This window comes from Oncorhynchus clarkii, chromosome 4 (genome assembly GCF_045791955.1).
Source record: "Oncorhynchus clarkii lewisi isolate Uvic-CL-2024 chromosome 4, UVic_Ocla_1.0, whole genome shotgun sequence".
NCBI classification, from domain to species: domain Eukaryota; kingdom Metazoa; phylum Chordata; class Actinopteri; order Salmoniformes; family Salmonidae; genus Oncorhynchus; species Oncorhynchus clarkii.
This window is the reverse complement of record NC_092150.1, coordinates 41,418,116-41,438,528: the sequence shown is the minus strand read 5'-3', so window position 1 is coordinate 41,438,528 and position 20,413 is coordinate 41,418,116. Positions and strand designations below refer to the sequence as shown.

Sequence of the window (20,413 nt, the reverse complement as noted above, 5' to 3'; positions counted from 1 at the left end):
CTCATCATGCAGCTATCCCAAACCGTTATCCCAATTTTAAACTCTCCAGAGTTTGTTCAATCACAGTTTCTTTATCTCTTCTTCAAAGGCAACAGCCCAGTAGAGTGTAGAGCACACGACCATAACCACTAGCCAGGAGTTACCATTCCCAGCCCCAGTTACTCGCTGCTAGCAATGGGCTCTTTTGCCCTTGTACTCCCTCCCTCTAGCAGTTAGCCGCTACTAGCGCCCGGCTCTTCTACCCTTGTAATCCCTCCCTCTCTGCTTCTCACAGTCATCCTGTTCATCCCAGGAGAAGCTGCACCAGCTGCCCTTCCAGCCCACGGCGGACGAGCTGCACTTCCTCACCAAGCACTTCAGCTCCGAGAGCATCACCGATGAGGAGGGACGACACTCGCCCATGCGCCCCCGCTCACGCAGCCTCAGGTAGGATATCCGCCAGAGACTCATACACCCACAATTCAGTACAATGCCCAGTGCCCACTCATCCCCCCCTTTGCCATCCTCCTGCAGTGTCTCACCTAAATGACTGTCTGTTGTTTGTCAGTAGGCCTATCTGTAGGCTGTAACGTTCGTAGACACAAAGGTATTCTACCTGTAGTTGGTAGACAAAAAGGTCAGGCCCTTCTCATTGACACATCGCTGGCAGGTGTGAGTGACTGTGACCTCTTCAGTGTGGCTGGCTGGCAGCAGAAGACTTCTATCACCTGTCTACTGCCCTCAGCCTCAGACTCCTCACTCGTTAGCCATCACACCCTGTCCCTCTTTCTGTCTGTCTGTCTCTATCTGTCTGTCTCTCTCTCTCTCACTTTACCTCTGTCACTCTTGCTTTTCTCCACTCCTCTTTCTCTGACTCTCTCCACCTAACTCTCTTTCTCACTCGCTCACTCTCCATCTGCCTCCCTCTTTGTGTCCCTTACTGGCCTCACTTTTTCTGTGTCTATCAGTTTTTGGAGCCAGAATGGACACTACATGACCAAAAGTATGTGGACACCTCCTTGTCGAACATCTCATTCCAGAGTCATGGACATTTAAAATGGAGTTGGTCCCCCTTTTGTTGCTATAACAGCCTCCACTCTTCTGGGAAGGCTTTCCACTAGATTTTGGAACATTGCTGCGGGGACTTGCTTCCATTCAGTCACAAGAGCATTAGTGAGGTCGGGCAGTGATGTTTGGCGATTAGGCCTGGCTTGCAGTCTGCGTTCCAATTCATCCAAAAGGGGTTTGATGGGGTTAAGGTCAGGGCTCTGTGCAGACCAGTCAAGTTCTTCCACACTGATCTCGACAAACCATTTCTGTATGGACCTTGCTTTGGTCATGCTGACATAGGAAAGGGCCTTCCCCAAACTGTTGCCACAAAGTTGGAAGCACAGAATTTTCTAGAATGTCATTGTATGCTGTAGTGTCAAGATTTCCCTTCACTGGAACTAAGGGGCCTAGCCCAAACCATGAAAAACAGCCCCACTTTACAGTTGGAACTATGCATTCGGGCAGGTAGCGTTCTCCTGGCATCCGTCAAACCCAGGTTTGTCCGTTGGACTAGCCAGATGGTGAAGCGTGACTCATCACTCCAGAGAATGCGTTTCCAATGGCAACGAGCTTTACTCCACTCCAGCCGATGCTTGGCATTGCGCATGGTGATCTTAGACTTGTGCGCTGCTGCACAGCCATGGAAACCCATTTCATGAAGCTCCCGATGAACAGTTATTGTACTGATGTTGCTTCCAGAGGCAGTTTGGAACTCGATAGTGAGTGTTATAACCAAGGACACACTACGAGCTTCAGCACTCAGCGATCCCGTTCTGTGAGCTTGTGTGGCCTACCACTTCGCAGCTGAGCCGTTGTTGCTCCTAGACGTTTCCACTTTATAAAAACAGCACTTACAGTTGACTGGAACAGCACTAGCAGAGCAGAATTTTGACAAACTGATTGTTGAAAAGGTGGCATCCTATGACGGTGCCACATTGAAATCCACTGTGCTCTTCAGTAAGGCCATTCTACTGCCAATGTTTGTCTATGGAGATTGCATGGCTGTGTGCTCGATTTTAGACACCTGTCAGCAATGGTGTGGCTGAAATAGCCGAATCAACAAATTTGAAGGGGTGTCCACATACTTATGTGTATATATAGTGTATCTATCTCATTCAGTGAATCTGTCACTGACACTATGTTCTCTGAGTTCTGAGGTGCCAGAACTGGTGGCATCTCAGCTGATCAGCAGTTCAGCTGTGCCTCCCTGTCCTGCCCTGTTCTGTTATGACCTGCAACTGTCAGTCTTAATCCCCTCCCTTCTTCCTTCTCCTCCTTCTCCTCCTCCTCCCCTGGCTCCTGTCTCTGCATTCAGTTACCCCTCCTTTCAAAAGCTAAACATCAAACAGACTAGCTACTGAAAGCCCCAAACTTTCTGCCTTAGCAGCAGACATATCTCATCTCTATACCCCCTCTCCTCTCCTCTCTTCTTGTCTCGTCCCCTTCATCTGTGTGGATTTAGAACACACTGCTTTCATCTCACTCTATTCTCATGAATGGAGAACAGAAAATGGCTCTGTTGGTATGATATGAGAGATACACTTCACACTTAGAGAGAGAGAGAGATGAGGTTTAGTATTAAGATGACTCGATGAGACAGAGGCCTAGCCGTTCCCCTCCTACTAGGCCGTATCTCTATCTGAATGTGCTCTCAAGGGGCTTGCCTGCCACTCAGGCTATAGGAATGAGATGTATAAATATCAGAAGAGGTATGAGGGAAAGGCATTACTAGCCGTTTACAAATGACTATCCCTGCTGTATGACTTTACTGTATGCCTCAGCAAGGATTAATCATCTGATGAAGGAGAGAGATGGGCAGTGATGGAGAGAGAGAGATTTGTAGGGGGAGAGAGAGAGAGGGAGGATGGTAGGGGAGAGTGAGGCTTTAGGGGGTGAAAGAGATAGTGAGAGACGGATGGAGGAGCTTCAAAGAGGGTGATTGCTATAGAAATAAAGATAGAGAACGGGTGGGAAAGAGTGCTACAAGGCAGATGAGGTGGGGGAAAGAGTGCTACAAGGCAGATAAGGTGAGGGAGAGATTGTGAAAGAGCGAGAGAAAGCTAGGGATGCAACAATTCACCGATACGCATCGGCCCCTGATTCAAATGTTTAAGATACAAATGCATCGAGCTGCGGACCCCAAACCAATCCAAATTAAGTATGCATCGATCCAGTGACGATTTTAGCATGTAAATCTTGGTGGGGAAAATTCCCATTTTTTAAAAATGTTATGCATGTTGTTGTGGGTGAAATTCTAAGATTATTTTATAATACTGTTATTGCATCAAAATATTGTTTTATGCAACAGAATAAGGGGTTCTTAAAACTATATTGTGTCTGTGTGAACTGAGAGTGGGCCTCTGGGGCTTAATGCTGACAGTAGATTTACGATGCCTTAGGCCGCATTCATTCATGTGAGGGAGATGGCTATGATTTGACTGGAAGGTACCAGGGAGAGATGGCTTGGGTATGGGTTTCTAAACAATGAGAACAGTCTATACAGCAGATACTGTCTGTTGTGAATTATGGAGTGAATTCTTAACACTGCTACACCTGGCTATCAGCGGAGCCTTGTGTGGCCGCAAAACAGTTCATTCAGCCTCGTTTACTGCCTTTAACAAAAAAAACATAGCTGATATGGCTGACTTTCATAAACAAATGTAGTTTCTTCTGACAATTGAGACGTACAAACTATGGAAAAAGGGAACAATGAGTGGATGAGGTAATCCGTCATTTCGAGTAAGACATTTTAATGAGCAAGCTAAGACGGACGTAATCAATATAACTATTTGTACAGTGATATAATTCCTAAAACAGGCTAAAGGCTACATGTGCACCACCATATCAGAACACTAGGCTAAGTTATAAGGGGGAAAGGGGCCAAATGATTAGGGTGAGGCACATGGGCTACTTGCAGCTTACTACACAACATACACTTAGTATTACTTTCTTAGCTACAGTATGCATATCTCCCTGGCATATTACATTATTTATGTTGCAGCACACAATTTGTGGGCATATTTTGTCAACCTACACTCTGTATTTTATGCTGGCTGCCCCACCACCACAGAAAGCACTGAGCTGGGCTGAAACACCTGAATTTTGGAGCTGCCTTACTCAAGAAAGCAAAAAAGAGACCATGTTTGGATGTTGCTCCAATTATTTTTTGGGGACATTGTTTGCAAACTGATATGTGACACGTATTAATGGCAAAATAACATGCAGGTGGGGCTCAAAACCCTGAATGACGTTTTGCCACCACAACGGGTCAGAAAATCGATTCAAACGTTACAACTCGCCGGTTCACACATTCTTTTAGCTTATATTACATTCTTTCTACCTTTCGAAAATAGGACAACTGATGTGTCCTTCCCTTCAGTGCCAAACTGCATGTAACTGTGCTACAACCCCAGCCAATATCAGTAGCCTAGTTAAACTGCACTCTGTGCCCAGCTTCGCACCCTGACCAACGCACGGTAGGCCGGCCTGTTCTTGATCTTGCTGTACCTTCAGCATTCAAATGCTAAAATGGCCTGCGTGATATTTGGCTTTATTAGTTGACAAAATACTGTATGTATACGGAATAAAAATATAAACGCAACATGCGACAATTTCAAAGATTTTACTGTTACAGTTCATATATCATTCAATTAATTCAATTGAAATACATTTATGGATTTCACATGACTGGGAATACAAATATGCATCTGTTGGTAGGGGTGTTGATCAGAAAATCAGTATCTGGTGTGACCACCATTTGCCTCAGGCTGTTGATTGTGGCCTGTGGGATGTTGTGCCACTCCTCTTCAATAGCTGTGGGAAGTTGTTGGATATCGGCAGGAACTGGAACATGCTGTCTATCCAGAGCATCCCAAACATGCTCAACTGTCATAGTCATGTGTATAGGTGGCAGGGAAGTCAGGCGCAGGAGAATAAAAACTTGGTGGAATGGAGTAGTTTAATAACTTAAAACACTCCAAAACCATGAAATACAATGAAACAAAGTGGGTATGAGGACCCGTCGTGGCACCAAAATACAAAACACGAATACTGAACATAAAACAATCTCTGACAAAGACATGAGGGAAAACAGAGGGTTAAATACACAACAGGTAATGAATGGGATTGAAACCAGGTGTGTATGAAAACAAGACAAAACCAATAGAAAATGAAAAATGGATCAATGATGGCAAGAAGACCGGTGACGTCGACCGCCGAGCACCGCCCGAACAAGGAGAGGCTTCGACTTCGGCAGAAGTTGTGACATCAACGGGTGACATGTCTGGTTAGTACGCAGGCCATGGAAGAACTGGCACATTTATAGCTTCCAAAAATTGTGTACAGATCCTTGAGACATTGGGGCATGCATTATCATGCTGAAATATGAAGTGATGGCGGATAGAACACACCTCCAGGATGTGTAAGGGCTATTTGACCAAGAAGGAGAGTGAGCCCCACCCTCTTCAACATATACTGTATATCATTGAGTTGGCGAGAGCACTAGAACTGTCTGCAGCAACCGGCCTCACCCTACTAGAATCTGAAGTAAAATGCCTACTGTTTGATCTGGTGCTTCTGTCACCAACCAAGGAAGGCCTACAGCAGCACCTAGATCTTCTGCACAGATTCTGCCAGACCTGGTCCCTGACAGTAAATCTCAAAATAATGGTGTGCCAAAAAAGGTCCAGTCGCCAGGACCACAAATACAAATTCCATCTAGGCACCATTGCCCTAGAGCACGCAAAAAAACTATACAAACCATGGCCTAAACATCCGCGCTATAGGTAACTTCCACAAAGCTGTAAACGATCTGAGAGACAAGGCAAGAAGGGCATTCTATGCCATCAAAAGGAACATACAATTTGACATACCAATTAGGATCTGGCTAAAAATACTTGAATCAGTTATGGAACCCATTACCCTTTATGGTTGTGAGGTCTGGGGCCCACTCACCAACCAAGAATTCACAAAATGGGATAAACACCAAATTGAGGCTCTGCCTGCAGAATTCTGCAAAAATATCCTCCGTGTACAACGTCAAACATCAAATAATGCATGCAGAGCAGAATTATGCCAATACCAGCTAATTATCAAAATTCAGAAAAGAGCTGCTAAATTCTACAACAACCTAAAAGGAAGCAATTCCCAAACATTCCATAACAAAGCCATCACCTACAGAGAGATGAACCTGGAGAAGAGTCACCTAAGCAAGCTGTTCCGAACACAAACAGATCCCACAGAGCCCCAGGACAGCAATACAATTAGACGCAACCAAATCATGAGAAAACAAAAAGATAATTACTTGACACATTGGAAAGAATTAATAAAAACAACGAGCAGAGTAGAATGCTATTTGGCCCTAAACAGAGAGTACACAGTGACAGAATACCTGACCACTGTGACTGACCCAAACTTAAGGAAAGCTTTGACTACAGTGGGGCAAAAAAGTATTTAGTCAGCCACCAATTGTGCAAGTTCTCCCACTTAAAAAGATGAGAGAGGCCTGTAATTTTCATCATAGGTACACTTCAACTATGACAGACAAAAAGAGAAAAACACATTGTAGGATTTCTTATCAATTCATTTGCAAATTATGGTGGAAAATAAGTATTTGGTCAATAACAAAAGTTTATCTCAATACTTTGTTATATACCCTTTGTTGGGAATGACAGAGGTCAAACGTTTTCTGTAAGTCTTCACAAGGTTCTCACACACTGTTGCTGGTATTTTGGCCCATTCCTGCCCATGCAGATCTTCTCTAGAGCAGTGATGTTTTGGGGCTGTTGCTGGGCAACGCGGACTTTCAACTCCCTCCAAAGATTTTCTATAGGGTTGAGATCTGGAGACTGGCTAGGCCACTCCAGGACCTTGGAATGCTTCTTACGAAGCCACTCCTTCGTTGCCCGGGCGGTGTGTTTGGGATCATTGTCATGCTGAAAGACCCAGCCACGTTTCATCTTCAATGCCATTGCTGATGGAAGGAGGTTTTCACTCAAAATCTCACGATACATGGCCCCATTCATTCTTTCCTTTACACGGATCAGTCGTCCTGGTCCCTTTGCTGAAAAACATCCCCAAAGCATGATGTTTCCACCCCAATGCTTCACAGTAGGTATGGTGTTCTTTGCATGCAACTCAGCATTCTTTGTCCTCCAAACACGATGAGTTGAGTTTTTACCAAAAAGTTATATTTTGGTTTCATCTGACCATATAACATTCTCCCAATCTTCTTCTGGATCATCCAAATGCTCTCTAGCAAACTTCAGACGGGCCTGGACATGTACTGGCTTAAGCAGGGGGACATGTCTGGCACTGCAGGATTTGAGTCCCTGGCGGCGTAGTGTGTTACTGATGGTAGGCTTTGTTACTTTGGTCCCAGCTCTCTGCAGGTCATTCACTAGGTCCCCCCCGTGTGGTTCTGGGATTTTTGCTCACCGTTCTTGTGATCATTTTAACCCCACAGGGTGAGATCTTGCATGGAGCCCCAGATCGAGGGAGATTATCAGTGGTCTTGTATATATTCCATTTCCTAATAATTGCTCCCACAGTTGATTTCTTCAAACCAAGCTGCTTACCTATTGCAGATTCAGTCTTCCCAGCCTGGTGCAGGTCTACAATTTTGTTTCTGGTGTCCTTTGACAGCTCTTTGGTCTTGGCCATAGTGGAGTTTGGAGTGTGACTGTTTGAGGTTGTGGACAGGTGTCTTTTATACTGATAACAAGTTCAAACAGGTGCCATTAATACAGGTAACGAGTGGAGGACAGAGGAGCCTCTTAAAGAAGAAGTTACAGGTCTGTGAGAGCCAGAAATCTTGCTTGTTTGTAAGTGACCAAATACTTATTTTCCACCATAATTTGCAAATAAATTCATAAAAAATCCTACAATGTGATTTTCTGGATTTCTTTTTCTCATTTTGTCTGTCATATTTAAAGTGTACCTATGATGAAAATTACAGGCCTCTCTCATCTTTTTAAGTGGGAGAACTTGCACAATTGGTGGCTGACTAAATACTTTTTTGCCCCACTGTATGTAGACTCAGTGAGCATAGCCTTGCTATTGAGAAAGGCCGCCGTAGGCAGACCTGGCTCTCAAGAGAAGACAGACTATGTGCACACTGCCCACAAAATGAGGTGGTAACTGAGCTGCACTTCCTAACCTCCTGCCAAATGTATGACCATATTCGAGAGACATATCTTCCTCAGATTACACAGAACCACAAAGAATTTAAAAACAAACCCGATTTTGATTAACTCCCATATCTACTGGGTGAAATACCACAGTGTGCCATTACAGCTGCAAGATTTGTGACCTGTTGCCACAAGAAAAGGGAAACCGGTGAAGAACAAATACCATTGTAAATGCAACCCATATTTATGTTTATTTATTTTCCCTTTTGCACTTTAACCATTTGCACATCGTTACAACACTGTATATATACATAAGATGACATTTGCAATGTCTTTATTCTTTTGGAACTTCTGTGAGTGTAATGTTTACTGTTCATTTTTGTTTATTTCACTTTTGTATATGATCTACTTCACTTGCTTTGGCAATGTTAACAAATGTTTCCCATGCCAATAAAGCACCTTGAATTGAATTGAATTGGGTGATGGAGTGCTGCATCAGATTACCTGGCCTCCACACTCACCCGACCTTAACCCAATTGAGATGGTTTGGGATGAGTTGGACCTCAGAGGGAAGGAAAAGCAAGACTGTTGGAAAAGCATTCCAGGTGTCTACCTCATGAAGCTGGTTGAGAGAATGCCAAGAGTGTGGAAAGCTGTCATCAATGCAAATGGTGGCTACTTTGCAGAATCTCAAATATAAAATATATTTTGGTTACTACATGATTCCATATGTGTTATTTCATAGTTTTGATGTCTTCAATGTAGAAAATAGTAAAAATAAAGAAAAGGCCTTAAATGAGTGTCCAAACCTTTGACTGGTATTCATTGGCTATGTCATAGCAAATTTTTAAATGATAATATTGATACATTACTAACCCAAACACTTAATCTGCAAAAATGACAAGTTAGTTAGTGGTTCATGGTGATTTCAGAACCAAAGTGTGTGTGTGGAGGGGCTACATCCCCAACCTCCCCTAATGTGATAGTAGGGTGGTAGATGCCTAGTCTCCTTTATGGCTCAGCTAAGGTGCCTAGATAGCACATACACCATAGACACACACACACACAGAAGTCAGCTCAGACAGATCCAGCTCAGCAGCTAATTTTAATTTAGAATGGAAAACTCATGTGTTTGTGCGTCAAATGTTACTGCATCGAATCGTATCTCATCGAACCGAATCGCATCATTTCAGACTATAACGTATCGTTCCTGTATTTTATCAGAGCCCATGTATCTAGATCCGTATCGAATCGTCTTGAAAGGGAAAGATGAACATCCTTAGGGAAAGCACGGGAGGGAGAGAGAAAGCTGAGTCTCAGACCAGCTAATTAAGATTAAAGAAGGAAGCAATCATATGTTAATTTCATGGCCTTATTATCAGCCATGCTGAGAGTGATGACTGCAGTGCTTATTCTCATGTCCTTCCTATCTCTCTACCTCTTCCTCTGTTTTTTTTTCTCTCTCTCTCTCTCTCTCTCACTCTATCCATCTCTGTATCTCACCCGCTATCTCTCTCTCTCGCTCTCTTTCTCTCTTTCTCTCCCAACTCATTCTTCTGGAGTTGTAGAAATAATCTCAACATGTTCATCCATCATAGGCTTGTCATATCCAGCGGTGGGTCCTGTTTTAATGAGCAGCACAGAGCCTCACAGACAGATACAGAGACAGTCACACACACACACAGTCACAGATGGTGTATTTAATTAAACACTTCTACCCTTCCCTCAGCAGCTCAGCCCTTCATTTTGGGTGTCACCTTGTTGAATGTATTACCCATGTCATTAGCGTCTCATCGAATGGGGCTCTGAGGTGCTCACACACACAAACATGCAGTGGCTTGTGAGAGTATTCACCCCCCTTGGCATTTTTCCTATTTTGTTGCCTTACAACCTGGAATTAAAAATGTTTGGGGGTTTGTATAATTTGATTTACACAACATGTCTACCATTTTGAAGATGCAAAATGTGTTTTATTGTGAAGCAAACAAGAAATAAGACAAAAAAAACTGAACTTGAGAGTGCATAACTATTCACACCCCCCCCAAAGTCAATACTTTGTAGAGACACATTTTGCAGCAATTACAGCAGCAAGTCTCTTGGGGTATGTCTCTATAAGCTTGGCACATCTAGCCACTGGGATTTTTGCCCATTCTTCAAGGCAAAGCTGCTCCAGCTCCTTCAAGTTGGATGGGTTCCGCTGGTGTACAGCAATCTTTAAGTCATACCACAGGTTCTCAATTGGATTGAGGTCTGGGCTTTGACTAGGTCATTTCAAGACATTTAAATGTTTTGTTTTAATGTTTTAAACCACTCGAGTGGTGCTTTAGCAGTATGCTTAGGGTCATGGAAGGTGAATCTGTCACGTTCGTCATAACGAGGAGACCAAGGCGCAACGTGATTTGAATACATTCTTCTTTATTTACGAAGAACACTAAACAAACTAACCATGTAACAAAACGAACGTGCCGCTAATAACGAGTGCTGACAGGCAACTACACATAGACAATAACCCACAAACCAACATGGAAAATGGTAACCTAAATAGGATCCCCAATCAGAGACAACGATTAACAGCTGTCTCTGATTGGGAACCAATTCAGGCCACCATAGACCTACATTTACCTAGACAATACCAAAACCCCATAGATATACAAAAAATCCTAGACAAGACAAAAACACACATACCACCCTCGTCACACCCTGACCTAACCAAAATAATAAAGAAAACAAAGATAAATAAGGTCAGGGTGTGACAGAACCTCCAAAGCTCAATTTTAGTCTCATCTGACCAGAGTACCTTCTTCCATATGTTTGGGGAGTCTCCCACATGCCTTTTGGCGAACACCAAACGTGTTTGCTTATTTTTTACTTTAAGCAATGGCTTTTTTTCTGGCCACTCTTCTGTAAAGCCCAGCTCTGTGGAGTGTACGGCTTATAGTGGTCTAAAGGACAGATACTCCAATCTCCGCTGTGGAGCTTTGCAGCTCCTTCAGGGTTATCTTTGGTCTCTTTGTTGCCTCTCTGATTAATGCTCTCCTTGCCTGGTCCTTGAGTTTTGTTGGGCGGCCCTCTCTCAGGTTTGTTGTGATGCCATATTCTTTCCATTTTTTTATAATGGATTTAATAGTGCTCCATGGGATGTTCAAAGTTTCTGATAGTTTTTATAACTCAACCCTGATCTGTACTTCTCCACAACTATGTCCCTGACCTGTTTGGAGAGCTCCTTGGTCTTCATGGTGCCGCTTGCTTGGTGGTGTCCCTTGCTTAGTGTTGTTGCAGACTCTGGGGCCATTCAGAACAGGTGTATATATATACTGAGATCATGTGACAGATCATGTGACACTTAGATTGCACACAGGTGGACTTTAATTCACTAATTATGTGACATCTGAAGGTTATTGGTTGCACTAGATCTTATTTAGGGGCTTCATAGCAAAGGGGGTGAGTACATATGTACGCACCAATTTTCAGTTATTTTTTCATTCCACTTCACCAATTTGGACTATTTTGTGCATGCCCATTACATGAAATCCAAATAAAAATCAATTTATTAAATTACAGGTTGTAATGTCACAAAATAGGAAAAACGCCAAGGGGGATGAATACTTTTGCAAGGCACTGTACATACACCCCCCTGCCCCTCACACACACACAACCCTCCCTGCCCAGCCTCTTCTCTGTCACGGTCAATTAGGTCCTTCATTTCCCCAGTCGCATGCCTCACTGGTGTTGGGGCAATGTTATTCTCTCTCTCTCTCTCTTCTCTCTCTCGCTCTGATTCACTTCATTTATCCTCTTAATCATTATCTACCTTTTTCTTTTGAGCACCCTTTTCACGTAATCTGACATGAGTGTTTAAAAAGCTCACACTGCCAATTCACCCGTTTCTAAAACGCTAATCCTTTAAGAGAAATGGTATTGTGCTGCAGTATATAAATGAATAGCGACAACAGGATTCAACGGTCTTCAAAGTTCAAGTTTATTTCAAAAATCTTCTCAGCCTATTAACACACAGGCTTATACTGTAGATCCAAAACCTCCCCCCACAAGTATAATTTGAGTCTGTGTTCAAGGTCGTTTTCTCAAATGACTTATGAACATATTTTTCTGGGCTGTCAGTCTGATGTTAGTCATTCTCAGGACCTTAATGATTCTATTAGCAGCTCGTTTGGATGTGAGGCTTATTCAATAAAGTCACATATCACTCAAAGCAACTCCACTCACAGACAAAGGAAAATATCCTTAAAATATTTGAGTATTTATGAAGCAGCCACTGTGCATCAATCTCTGTCGGAGCTAACCTTTTGGTTGCTGTGGCAGCAGTGACATGGCTATGATTGTATTTCTGAGTGATTAGAAAAATACAAAAATAAAAAAGAACAGTGGTGTGTGGCAGGACTCAGAGCTGAGAACGTTTCTCCTCTCGGTTCGTGAAGATGACTGGCATATATTTTATTTCATAAGCAGACAGTTCTACTAAATTAGTATGTTAGGCGTGTGTAAGAGAAGCAGAGGATATTCGAATATGTTCTGAGAAGCTCACCTTCCAGCAAGAGTGTTAAGATGATGATAAACAGCTCCTGTGAGGTTGACCTCATATGTCACATTCAGTGTGATCTCATTCAATTATGCTGGGTAATAGGCAACAGAATGGTTCATAAGATGAGCGAGCTGTCGGTGGAGGACGATAGGCAATACCTCATCCCCCTGGTCACATGACCACACCTCCACACGACACACAGATGACTCACACAAACAGTCACATCTGTGGACCCCAAATTCAATTTTGTGCCGGCCACACATTCCCCCACCGCTTCCAATACAATGCTATATAACACAGCCGCTCAGATTGGAATGTCTCTCTCTCTCTCTCTCTCTCTCTCTCTCTCTCTCTCTCTCTCTCTCTCTCTCTCTCTCTCACACACCATGCCTCATTGCTTCAGACAGAACCCCCAGTTTATTCTCTGCTGTGGTGGTGTGAGTGAGAGACAGAAAGGTCATGGCTGTCTCCATTTGTTCCTGCTAGCCAGACTTTTGATGTGGAGAGCGAGCTGGAGAGAGAGAGAGAGAAGGGGCTGATGCACACAGACTAAATGAGCCATCACCGCTACACATCACGCTCCCCAGGGAACTGACCTTTCCAGCCATAGACATCCACCAGTATGAAATCCTCGATGAAGTCCTGACAGACAGATAGGGTCCTCAGACTGACTCTCAGACACACTGTCAGGAACATAACGCACACATCCCCTGCCTGGTCTCAAGAGCCATCAGCTCTTCATGTGTGTGTGACATACAGTATGTGTGCAGCCATGTATGTCCATGTCTGTGTTTCTGACCTAAGAGCTGTCATCCTCTTCAATGTATCTCATGCCCTCTCTGTCTGACCTGACCCTCCATCCACAGTATCCCTCTACTGGTGCCTTGGGACTTGGAGCTCACTTCTGTCATGCTGTACTGCAGCTCAGGGATACTGAAAAATACAGAACCCTACTACCATGCAGTATACTAGTCTCTCTGGACTTATGTAAACTAGACTCCCAAGCTACAGTCTCTCTGGACTGGTGTAAACCAGACCGCCAAGCTACAGTCTCTCTGGACTTATGTAAACTAGACTCCCAAGCTACAGTCTCTCTGGACTGGTGTAAACCAGACCGCCAAGCTACAGTCTCTCTGGACTGGTGTAGACCAGACCACCAAGTGTAGTCTAGACCCCCAAGCTACAGTCTCTCTGGGCTGGTGTAGACCAGACCACCAAGCTACAGTCTCTCTGGACTTGTGTAAATCAGAACACCAAGCCACAATCTCTCCGGACTGGTGTAGACCAGACCGCCAAGCTACAGTCTCTCTGGACTGGTGTAGTCTAGACCGCCAAGTTACAGTCTCTCTGGACTGGTGTAAATCACACTGCCAAGCTACAGTCTCTCTGGACTGGTGTAGACCAGACCACCAAGCTACAGTCTCTCTGGACTGGTGCACAACAGACCACCAAGCTTACGTCTCTCTGGACTGGTGTAGTCTAGACCGCCAAGCTACAGTCTCTCTGGACTGGGGTAGACCAGACCAGCAAGTGTAGTCTAGACCCCAAAGCTACAGTCTCTCTGGGCTGGTGTCAACCAGACCACCAAGCTACAATCTCTCTGGACTGGTGTAGACCAGACCGCCAAGCTACAGTCTCTCTGGACTGGTGTAGTCTAGACCGCCAAGCTACAGTCTCTCTGGACTGGTGTAAATCACACTGCCAAGCTACAGTCTCTCTGGACTGGTGTAGACCAGACCGCCAAGCTACAGTCTCTCTGGACTGGTGTAAATCACACTGCCAAGCTACAGTCTCTCCGGACTGGTGTAGACCAGACCGCCAAGCTACAGTCTCTCTGGACTGGTGTAGACCAGACCACCTAGCTACAGTCTCTCTGGACTGGTGCACACCAGACCACCAAGCTTACGTCTCTCTGGACTGGTGTAGTCTAGACCGCCAAACTACAGTCTCTCTGGACTGGTGTAAATCACACCGCTAAGCTACAGTCTCTCTGGACTGGTGTAAATCACACCGCCAAGCTACAGTCTCTCTGGACTGTTGTAGACTGACCACCAAGCTACAGTCTCTCTGGACTGATGTAGAGCAGACCACCAATTTACCGTCTCTCAGGACTGTTGTAGACCAGACCACCAAGTTACAGTCTCTCTGGACTGGTGTAGACCAGACCGCCAAGCTACAGTCTCTTAGTTCTCCACTCATATCTCTGTATGTTTGTCTTTTTTCAGCCCTGGTCGCTCACCCATTTCCTTTGACCATGAGATCGTCATGATGAACCATGTCTACAAGGAGCGCTTTCCCAAGGTACCTTCCCATAAGAATGATTAGTTCATATCAGTCTTAACATTTGTTTATTATGACTTAGTTGACATTAATACATTCAGAAATGAAATACCTAGAATTAAAATCTTAACCAATTCATGACAGTCCTTCAATGAGCTTTGCCATTGTAATAAAGCTCCCTATGAGCTGTCTGGAAGGTGAGCATATGTGAGTCAACTCTCCCCCCTCTCGTCCCCAGGCCACGGCTCAGATGGAGGACCGTCTGGCTGACTTCCTATCGTCCTCGGCTCCTGACAAGGTGATGCCCCTGGCCGACGGGGTCCTCAGCTTCATCCACCACCAGGTCATAGAGCTGTCCAGAGACTGCCTGGATAAAAGCCGCGAGGGTTGCATCACCTCACACTACTTTTACGAGCTGCAGGAGAACCTGGAGAAACTGCTACAAGACGTGAGTGGACTGTTTGTTTTCATTTTGGGAGTTAAGGTGGATTTGAGGAGTTTCATCCTTTGCACTGATATTCGCCAACATCAGTAGAACAATTAATTAAGTGACGATATCGTCCAATTCGTGTTCATTTAGACACCTGTTTGTTAACCCTCGTCACGCATGGTTTCACTAAGGTCCTCACTCATCATCATTAAGCCTGTCAAGTCTGTCATGCAGTTTGTCAACACATCGTGATGTCATAGGATGAGGACACCACTTTGACCCGTTTAGGTCATCAGAAAAACATAAACACCCTTCCTCTCTCCTTCTCCCCCTCCCACCCCCATCTCTCTCTCTCTTTCTGTCCATATGGGACACATTCCCCCACACCTGCCACCAATATGTTAGTCACAAGACGGGTTGGTCTGTGTTAGGACTTGAGGGACGTTCAATAGTGTGTGTGATGTCATTGATGTCTCTGTTATCTCAGTTACAGTGCCGGGGTGCTCATGGTTGTGACATTATTGCTCCCAGTGGCCTCGCCCGGCGCCCCCCGGTCGACGGAGGGCGGGGTGGGGGGGGGGGGGGGGGGGGTTCTCCTCTCCCTGATTCTAATTTCATGGCCCAGCAGTCAGCAGAGGTGATTGATGAATCTCCCAGACACCCAGGAGGAGGGGTGCACCGAGAAAGAGGGAGCGAGACTAAGGGAGGGAGGGAGGGGGAGAGAGAGAGAGAGACAAAGTTAGGGAGGGAGGGAGCGAGCGAGCGAGCGAGGGATGAAGCCATAAGAGGAGGGGTCTGCAGGGAGTTTTCCAGTCTTGGATTGGCTGTTTAAACCATCCTGTGTTAGGGCTGATGCCTGTTAGAATGTGGTTTGTGTGTGAGAGACAGAGAGAGAGAGAAAGAAAGAAAGAAGCAGACAGAGTATTAACCCCACGAGAGCCACATGCTGGCCACATTTGGAGAACAGAAAGAACATTGTATCACCTTCACGGAACTAATTGGGCGACATGGTTCGGGGGGCTTAGCAGAACGCAGTAGGTGGCGGCGATATAAACGTGCTGTGGAATGAGGCAGTGAACAGGTACCCAAAGCGGAGGGATCCGGATGGCCAGCGTCGCGTTTTTTCCCCGATATTTCCATCGCTCTGGCCCAGGATGATGTGTCGCGTGTCGTGGCAGAGGAGGCTGGAGGAAGAGGAGGTGCTGCAACATGTTTTGGAGCAGAGGGAGTGGAGGAGAAAGTGGAGCACACTCACATGGGAGTGTGATCACAACGCTTTTCCAGTTAAGTTGTTGTCTTGATGTCTGTTTGCGGTTGGGGGGGGGGGGATGTTTGGACTGAGGTCAGGTCAAGGTCTCTGCTGGACCGTCTTAGTTGGTTACAGGTATATCTGTGACAAGGGATCGGCATTGTGAAAGTTTATGCTTATTATTTAGTAACAAATGGTAGGCTATTGCATACTTCAACTTTTTTGGCTTGGAAAAGGTCACAGACCTCTTGTCATATGTTGTCTGCCGCACACCTTCGTATGTTGATTCAGTGTATGTTATTTGGCACCTACATGCAGTCAGTCCATGTTGTGAGCAAGTTGTGGCGGTCAGTGCTCTTCTCCATTGTCTTGTTCTTCACCCCTCTAACCCTATCCCCCTTTCAGTCTCTGTCTTGTCACAGCTCCAGGCCACTACTCTAACCCTCCTCTAGCCAGGCCAGGCCATCCATCCATTCCCATATATCCATTCACCCCACGCGGCGACACCATTTAAAAAACGTCACAGGAGACCACCTGATCCACCTCAACCTCTACCTCGACCTCAGGCCTGAGTGACTTGTCGCCATAGCAACCCCCCGCCTCTGGCCCAAGAAGGACCCCTGTGTAGACTTTAGAGGCCCAGGTCACCTGAGGTGGGGAATGAGGTAGTTAGCTAGCTAGGTTGCCTGCTCAGCACTCTCCATCAGTCACAGTGTGTCAGAGGTGGTCCTTTGGCTGGCTGGCCATCACTCACTGGTAGTCAGGTCTTACAGGCAGTTTAGAAGATGCACACACTCGCACAGACGCACAACACACACAAAGCCACACCCATTTGCACACACTCACACACATACAGAGACACTAGGGGTGTGCCGATCGTATCCGTTTTATCACACTTGATACTCGGAATCAGATTTACTCTTGATCGGAAAACCCAGATGTGCGCTTTAAATGCTGGTAAAGTCTAAACCTCAAGTGCACATTACTGCGCTATCGCTCAGAGCGTATCGTTGTGTTCCTTCACTCATTGTCACACAGAGCACTGCCTGCCTGCCTGGTCTGTCTGTCACGACCCGACAGATGAAAACTTACTTTAGTCCAATTCAATTATAAACTAAATAGGCTAATAAATAGCCTAATGTATGGCTGGCTACTAGTGTCTGCATTTATTCCAGACACAGATTTAAATGAAGGAAGGCTAATTCGTATACTGTTTCACTTTCGAGAGGAGCAAAACTTCTCCCTACTGACACTTATGCCGCAACATTTGTATATTAAAAATAAACTACATTTGTCATTTTATTTTCTAATGATATGTCACTTGGTAAACATGCCTGGGGCGAGAATAAATAATAATAGCAAGCAAGTATGGGTTTGGATCACGATATAACGACAGATGTTTTCAGCAATGGAATAATTATACGGACAGACAGTGGGCATACTAAACAACGCCACGTAGACAGACAAAAGGGCCATATCACCTCAGCAAAGTCAACAGGAAATAACTAGATTGAACAACAATGACTAGCTACGGATTCTGATTCATACACAATGTTTAGAGAAGGGGAGACTTGTGCCCTGAGACGGGTGACTGCGATTGAGTGAAACAGAACCGCGTGTTTTTATGTGTGGTGAAATGAGAGCAGAGGGAGAGCGGCTAATTCTAATCCAATCGTTGCAGCTGGCTCAACCGATACCCCGCCTGTTTCTTTACAGACAGATGAACTAGCCAACAGTTGTTGGGAGCACACAGCCCTTCACACTGTTTGAGTGAAAGAGAGATGTGTGCTGCCAGCTGAAAATTACTTTTTTCAGATCACGGATAATTACAAAAAATACCTGTGTCCTAGTCATATTTGGAAAATTGTCCATATCCGTTACGATACTTGTTTTGTCTGTGTACTCGGAGACACTCTTCTCTCCCTCTCTCTCACACACACACACACACACACACACACACTGTCTCTCACACTGACACAGCGTAGTTAATTAGCCGTTGTGAGTGTGAATGACGGTCCCACCGCTGCCCATTACTCACCAATCACTTGTCTATAATGGGAGGAGATCCTCCATTCCTCCCTCCATCTTCAGCACTTTGGCGCTTTCATTACCTTTATAAATTATTCAGGAGCTGATTGGAGCCCCTAGGGCCCCTGCTACCTGCCTACCTAGCAGCCTGTCTAGCTGCCTGCCTGTCTAGCTGCCTGCCTGGTCAGCCTGCCTGCCTGTGTGTGTGTCTGTCTGCCTGCCTGTGTCTGTCTGCCTGCCTAGCTGCCTGCCTAGCTGTCTGCCTGGTCAGTCTGCCTGCCTGTGTCTATCTGCCTGCCTGCCTGTCTAGCTACGTGCATGAGCTGCCTGCCAGGTCTGTCTGCCTGCCTATCTAGCTGCCTGCCTGGTCAACATGCCTGCCTGCCTGTGTCTGTCTGCCTGCCTGTCTAGCTGCATGCATGAGCTGCCTGCCTGGTCTGTCTGCCTGCCTGCCTGTCTAGCTGCCTGCCTGGTCAGTCTTCCTGCCTGCCTGCCTGTCTAGCTGCCTGCCTAGCTGCCTGCCTGCCTGCCTGGTCTGTCTGTCTAGCTACCTGCCTGTCACTATGGGATGTTTCTATTAGCCCGTGGCCGACGGACACCTGGCCAGGCCTTGTTTATTAACAGTCTCTGGCTCTCTATTAGGCTGCCTTCCACTATACCTACCTGATGGATTTGTGTTTTACACACTAACATTTTGTCTATCTTCCCCCCTTCAGTGTTTTCAAGTATCAGAGGTGCTGTCTAGGTGGTTTTCTGTGGTAAATTACTCTGTCCAAACTGACAGCATGTTTCCGTGGTATATTTTCACTGTATCAGTGAGGTCATTCTGCTTTAGCTAGCTAGCTGCTTCTCAGTGTCAGTCTTTATTGTATGTTTAAGTGATAATGCCAGAGAAGCCGGTGTTTGGAGGAAATATTGGCACGGGTGTTCGTAGAGGGCCAGAAAACCGTGCCAAGATATCCTCCAAACAATGGCTTCGAGGGCATTATCACTTTTATACAATGGGTCACCAACATATTCAAATAATGATTGACATATTTTTAATTAAAAACGTTATTTTTACGAATTTATTAAAACTATTTCATCCTTCCACAAGATATCGTCCCGACACAAATCTAGGGTTGCTACTCGAGCCGGCTGGTTGTTCGTTCTATCGGTTCGGTTGCCAGATGTCACACCCTGACCTTAGAGATCCTTTAAATTCTCTATTTGGTAGGTCAGGGTGTGACTAGGGTGGGAAATCTATGTTCATATTTCTTTGTTGGCTGAGTATGGTTCCCAATCAGAGGCAGCTGTCCATCGTTCTCTCTGATTGGGGATCATACTTAGGCAGCCCTTTTTCCCACCTTCTGTTGTGGTATCTTGTCTTTGGTTGTTGCATGTGTTTGCACTCCTAGCTTTACGTTTGCTGAGTTGTTTATTGGTTTTGGTGGAACATTTAAAATGAAAAGAAAATGTACGCCTACCACGCTGCACCTTGTTGCACCTCATTTAACGACGAGCGTTACACCAGAGACCCGACCCAATCATTCTGTATTTTTGTTCTGGTACCTATGGACCCAGTAGTTTGTTCTAAATGTTCTATTGCCACACTGACTGGCAACGTTGTTATCTCTTGCTTGCTAGCCAGCCAACTACGGCTAACTTACAGTCACGTCAAACATTGCAGCCAGAATAACAACATTGTGATGGCATTTCCATTTGTTTAGGCTGTTTTCCAATGACATTGA

At 45.3% G+C, this 20,413-nt stretch overlaps 1 protein-coding gene across 4 annotated transcripts in view; it reads left to right on the top strand.

The window, feature by feature from the left end:
• LOC139406826 (microtubule-associated serine/threonine-protein kinase 2-like) overlaps window positions 1–20,413 on the top strand; it is a 159,284-nt gene that overhangs the window by 119,986 nt on the left and 18,885 nt on the right. For all 4 annotated transcript variants that reach the window (XM_071149891.1, XM_071149890.1, XM_071149889.1 and 1 more), the window contains 3 exons: window positions 275–426; window positions 14,922–14,997; window positions 15,215–15,424. In XM_071149891.1, coding sequence (XP_071005992.1) covers window positions 275–426; window positions 14,922–14,997; window positions 15,215–15,424 — 438 coding nt within the window. The remainder of the gene's footprint in view (window positions 1–274; window positions 427–14,921; window positions 14,998–15,214; window positions 15,425–20,413) is intronic.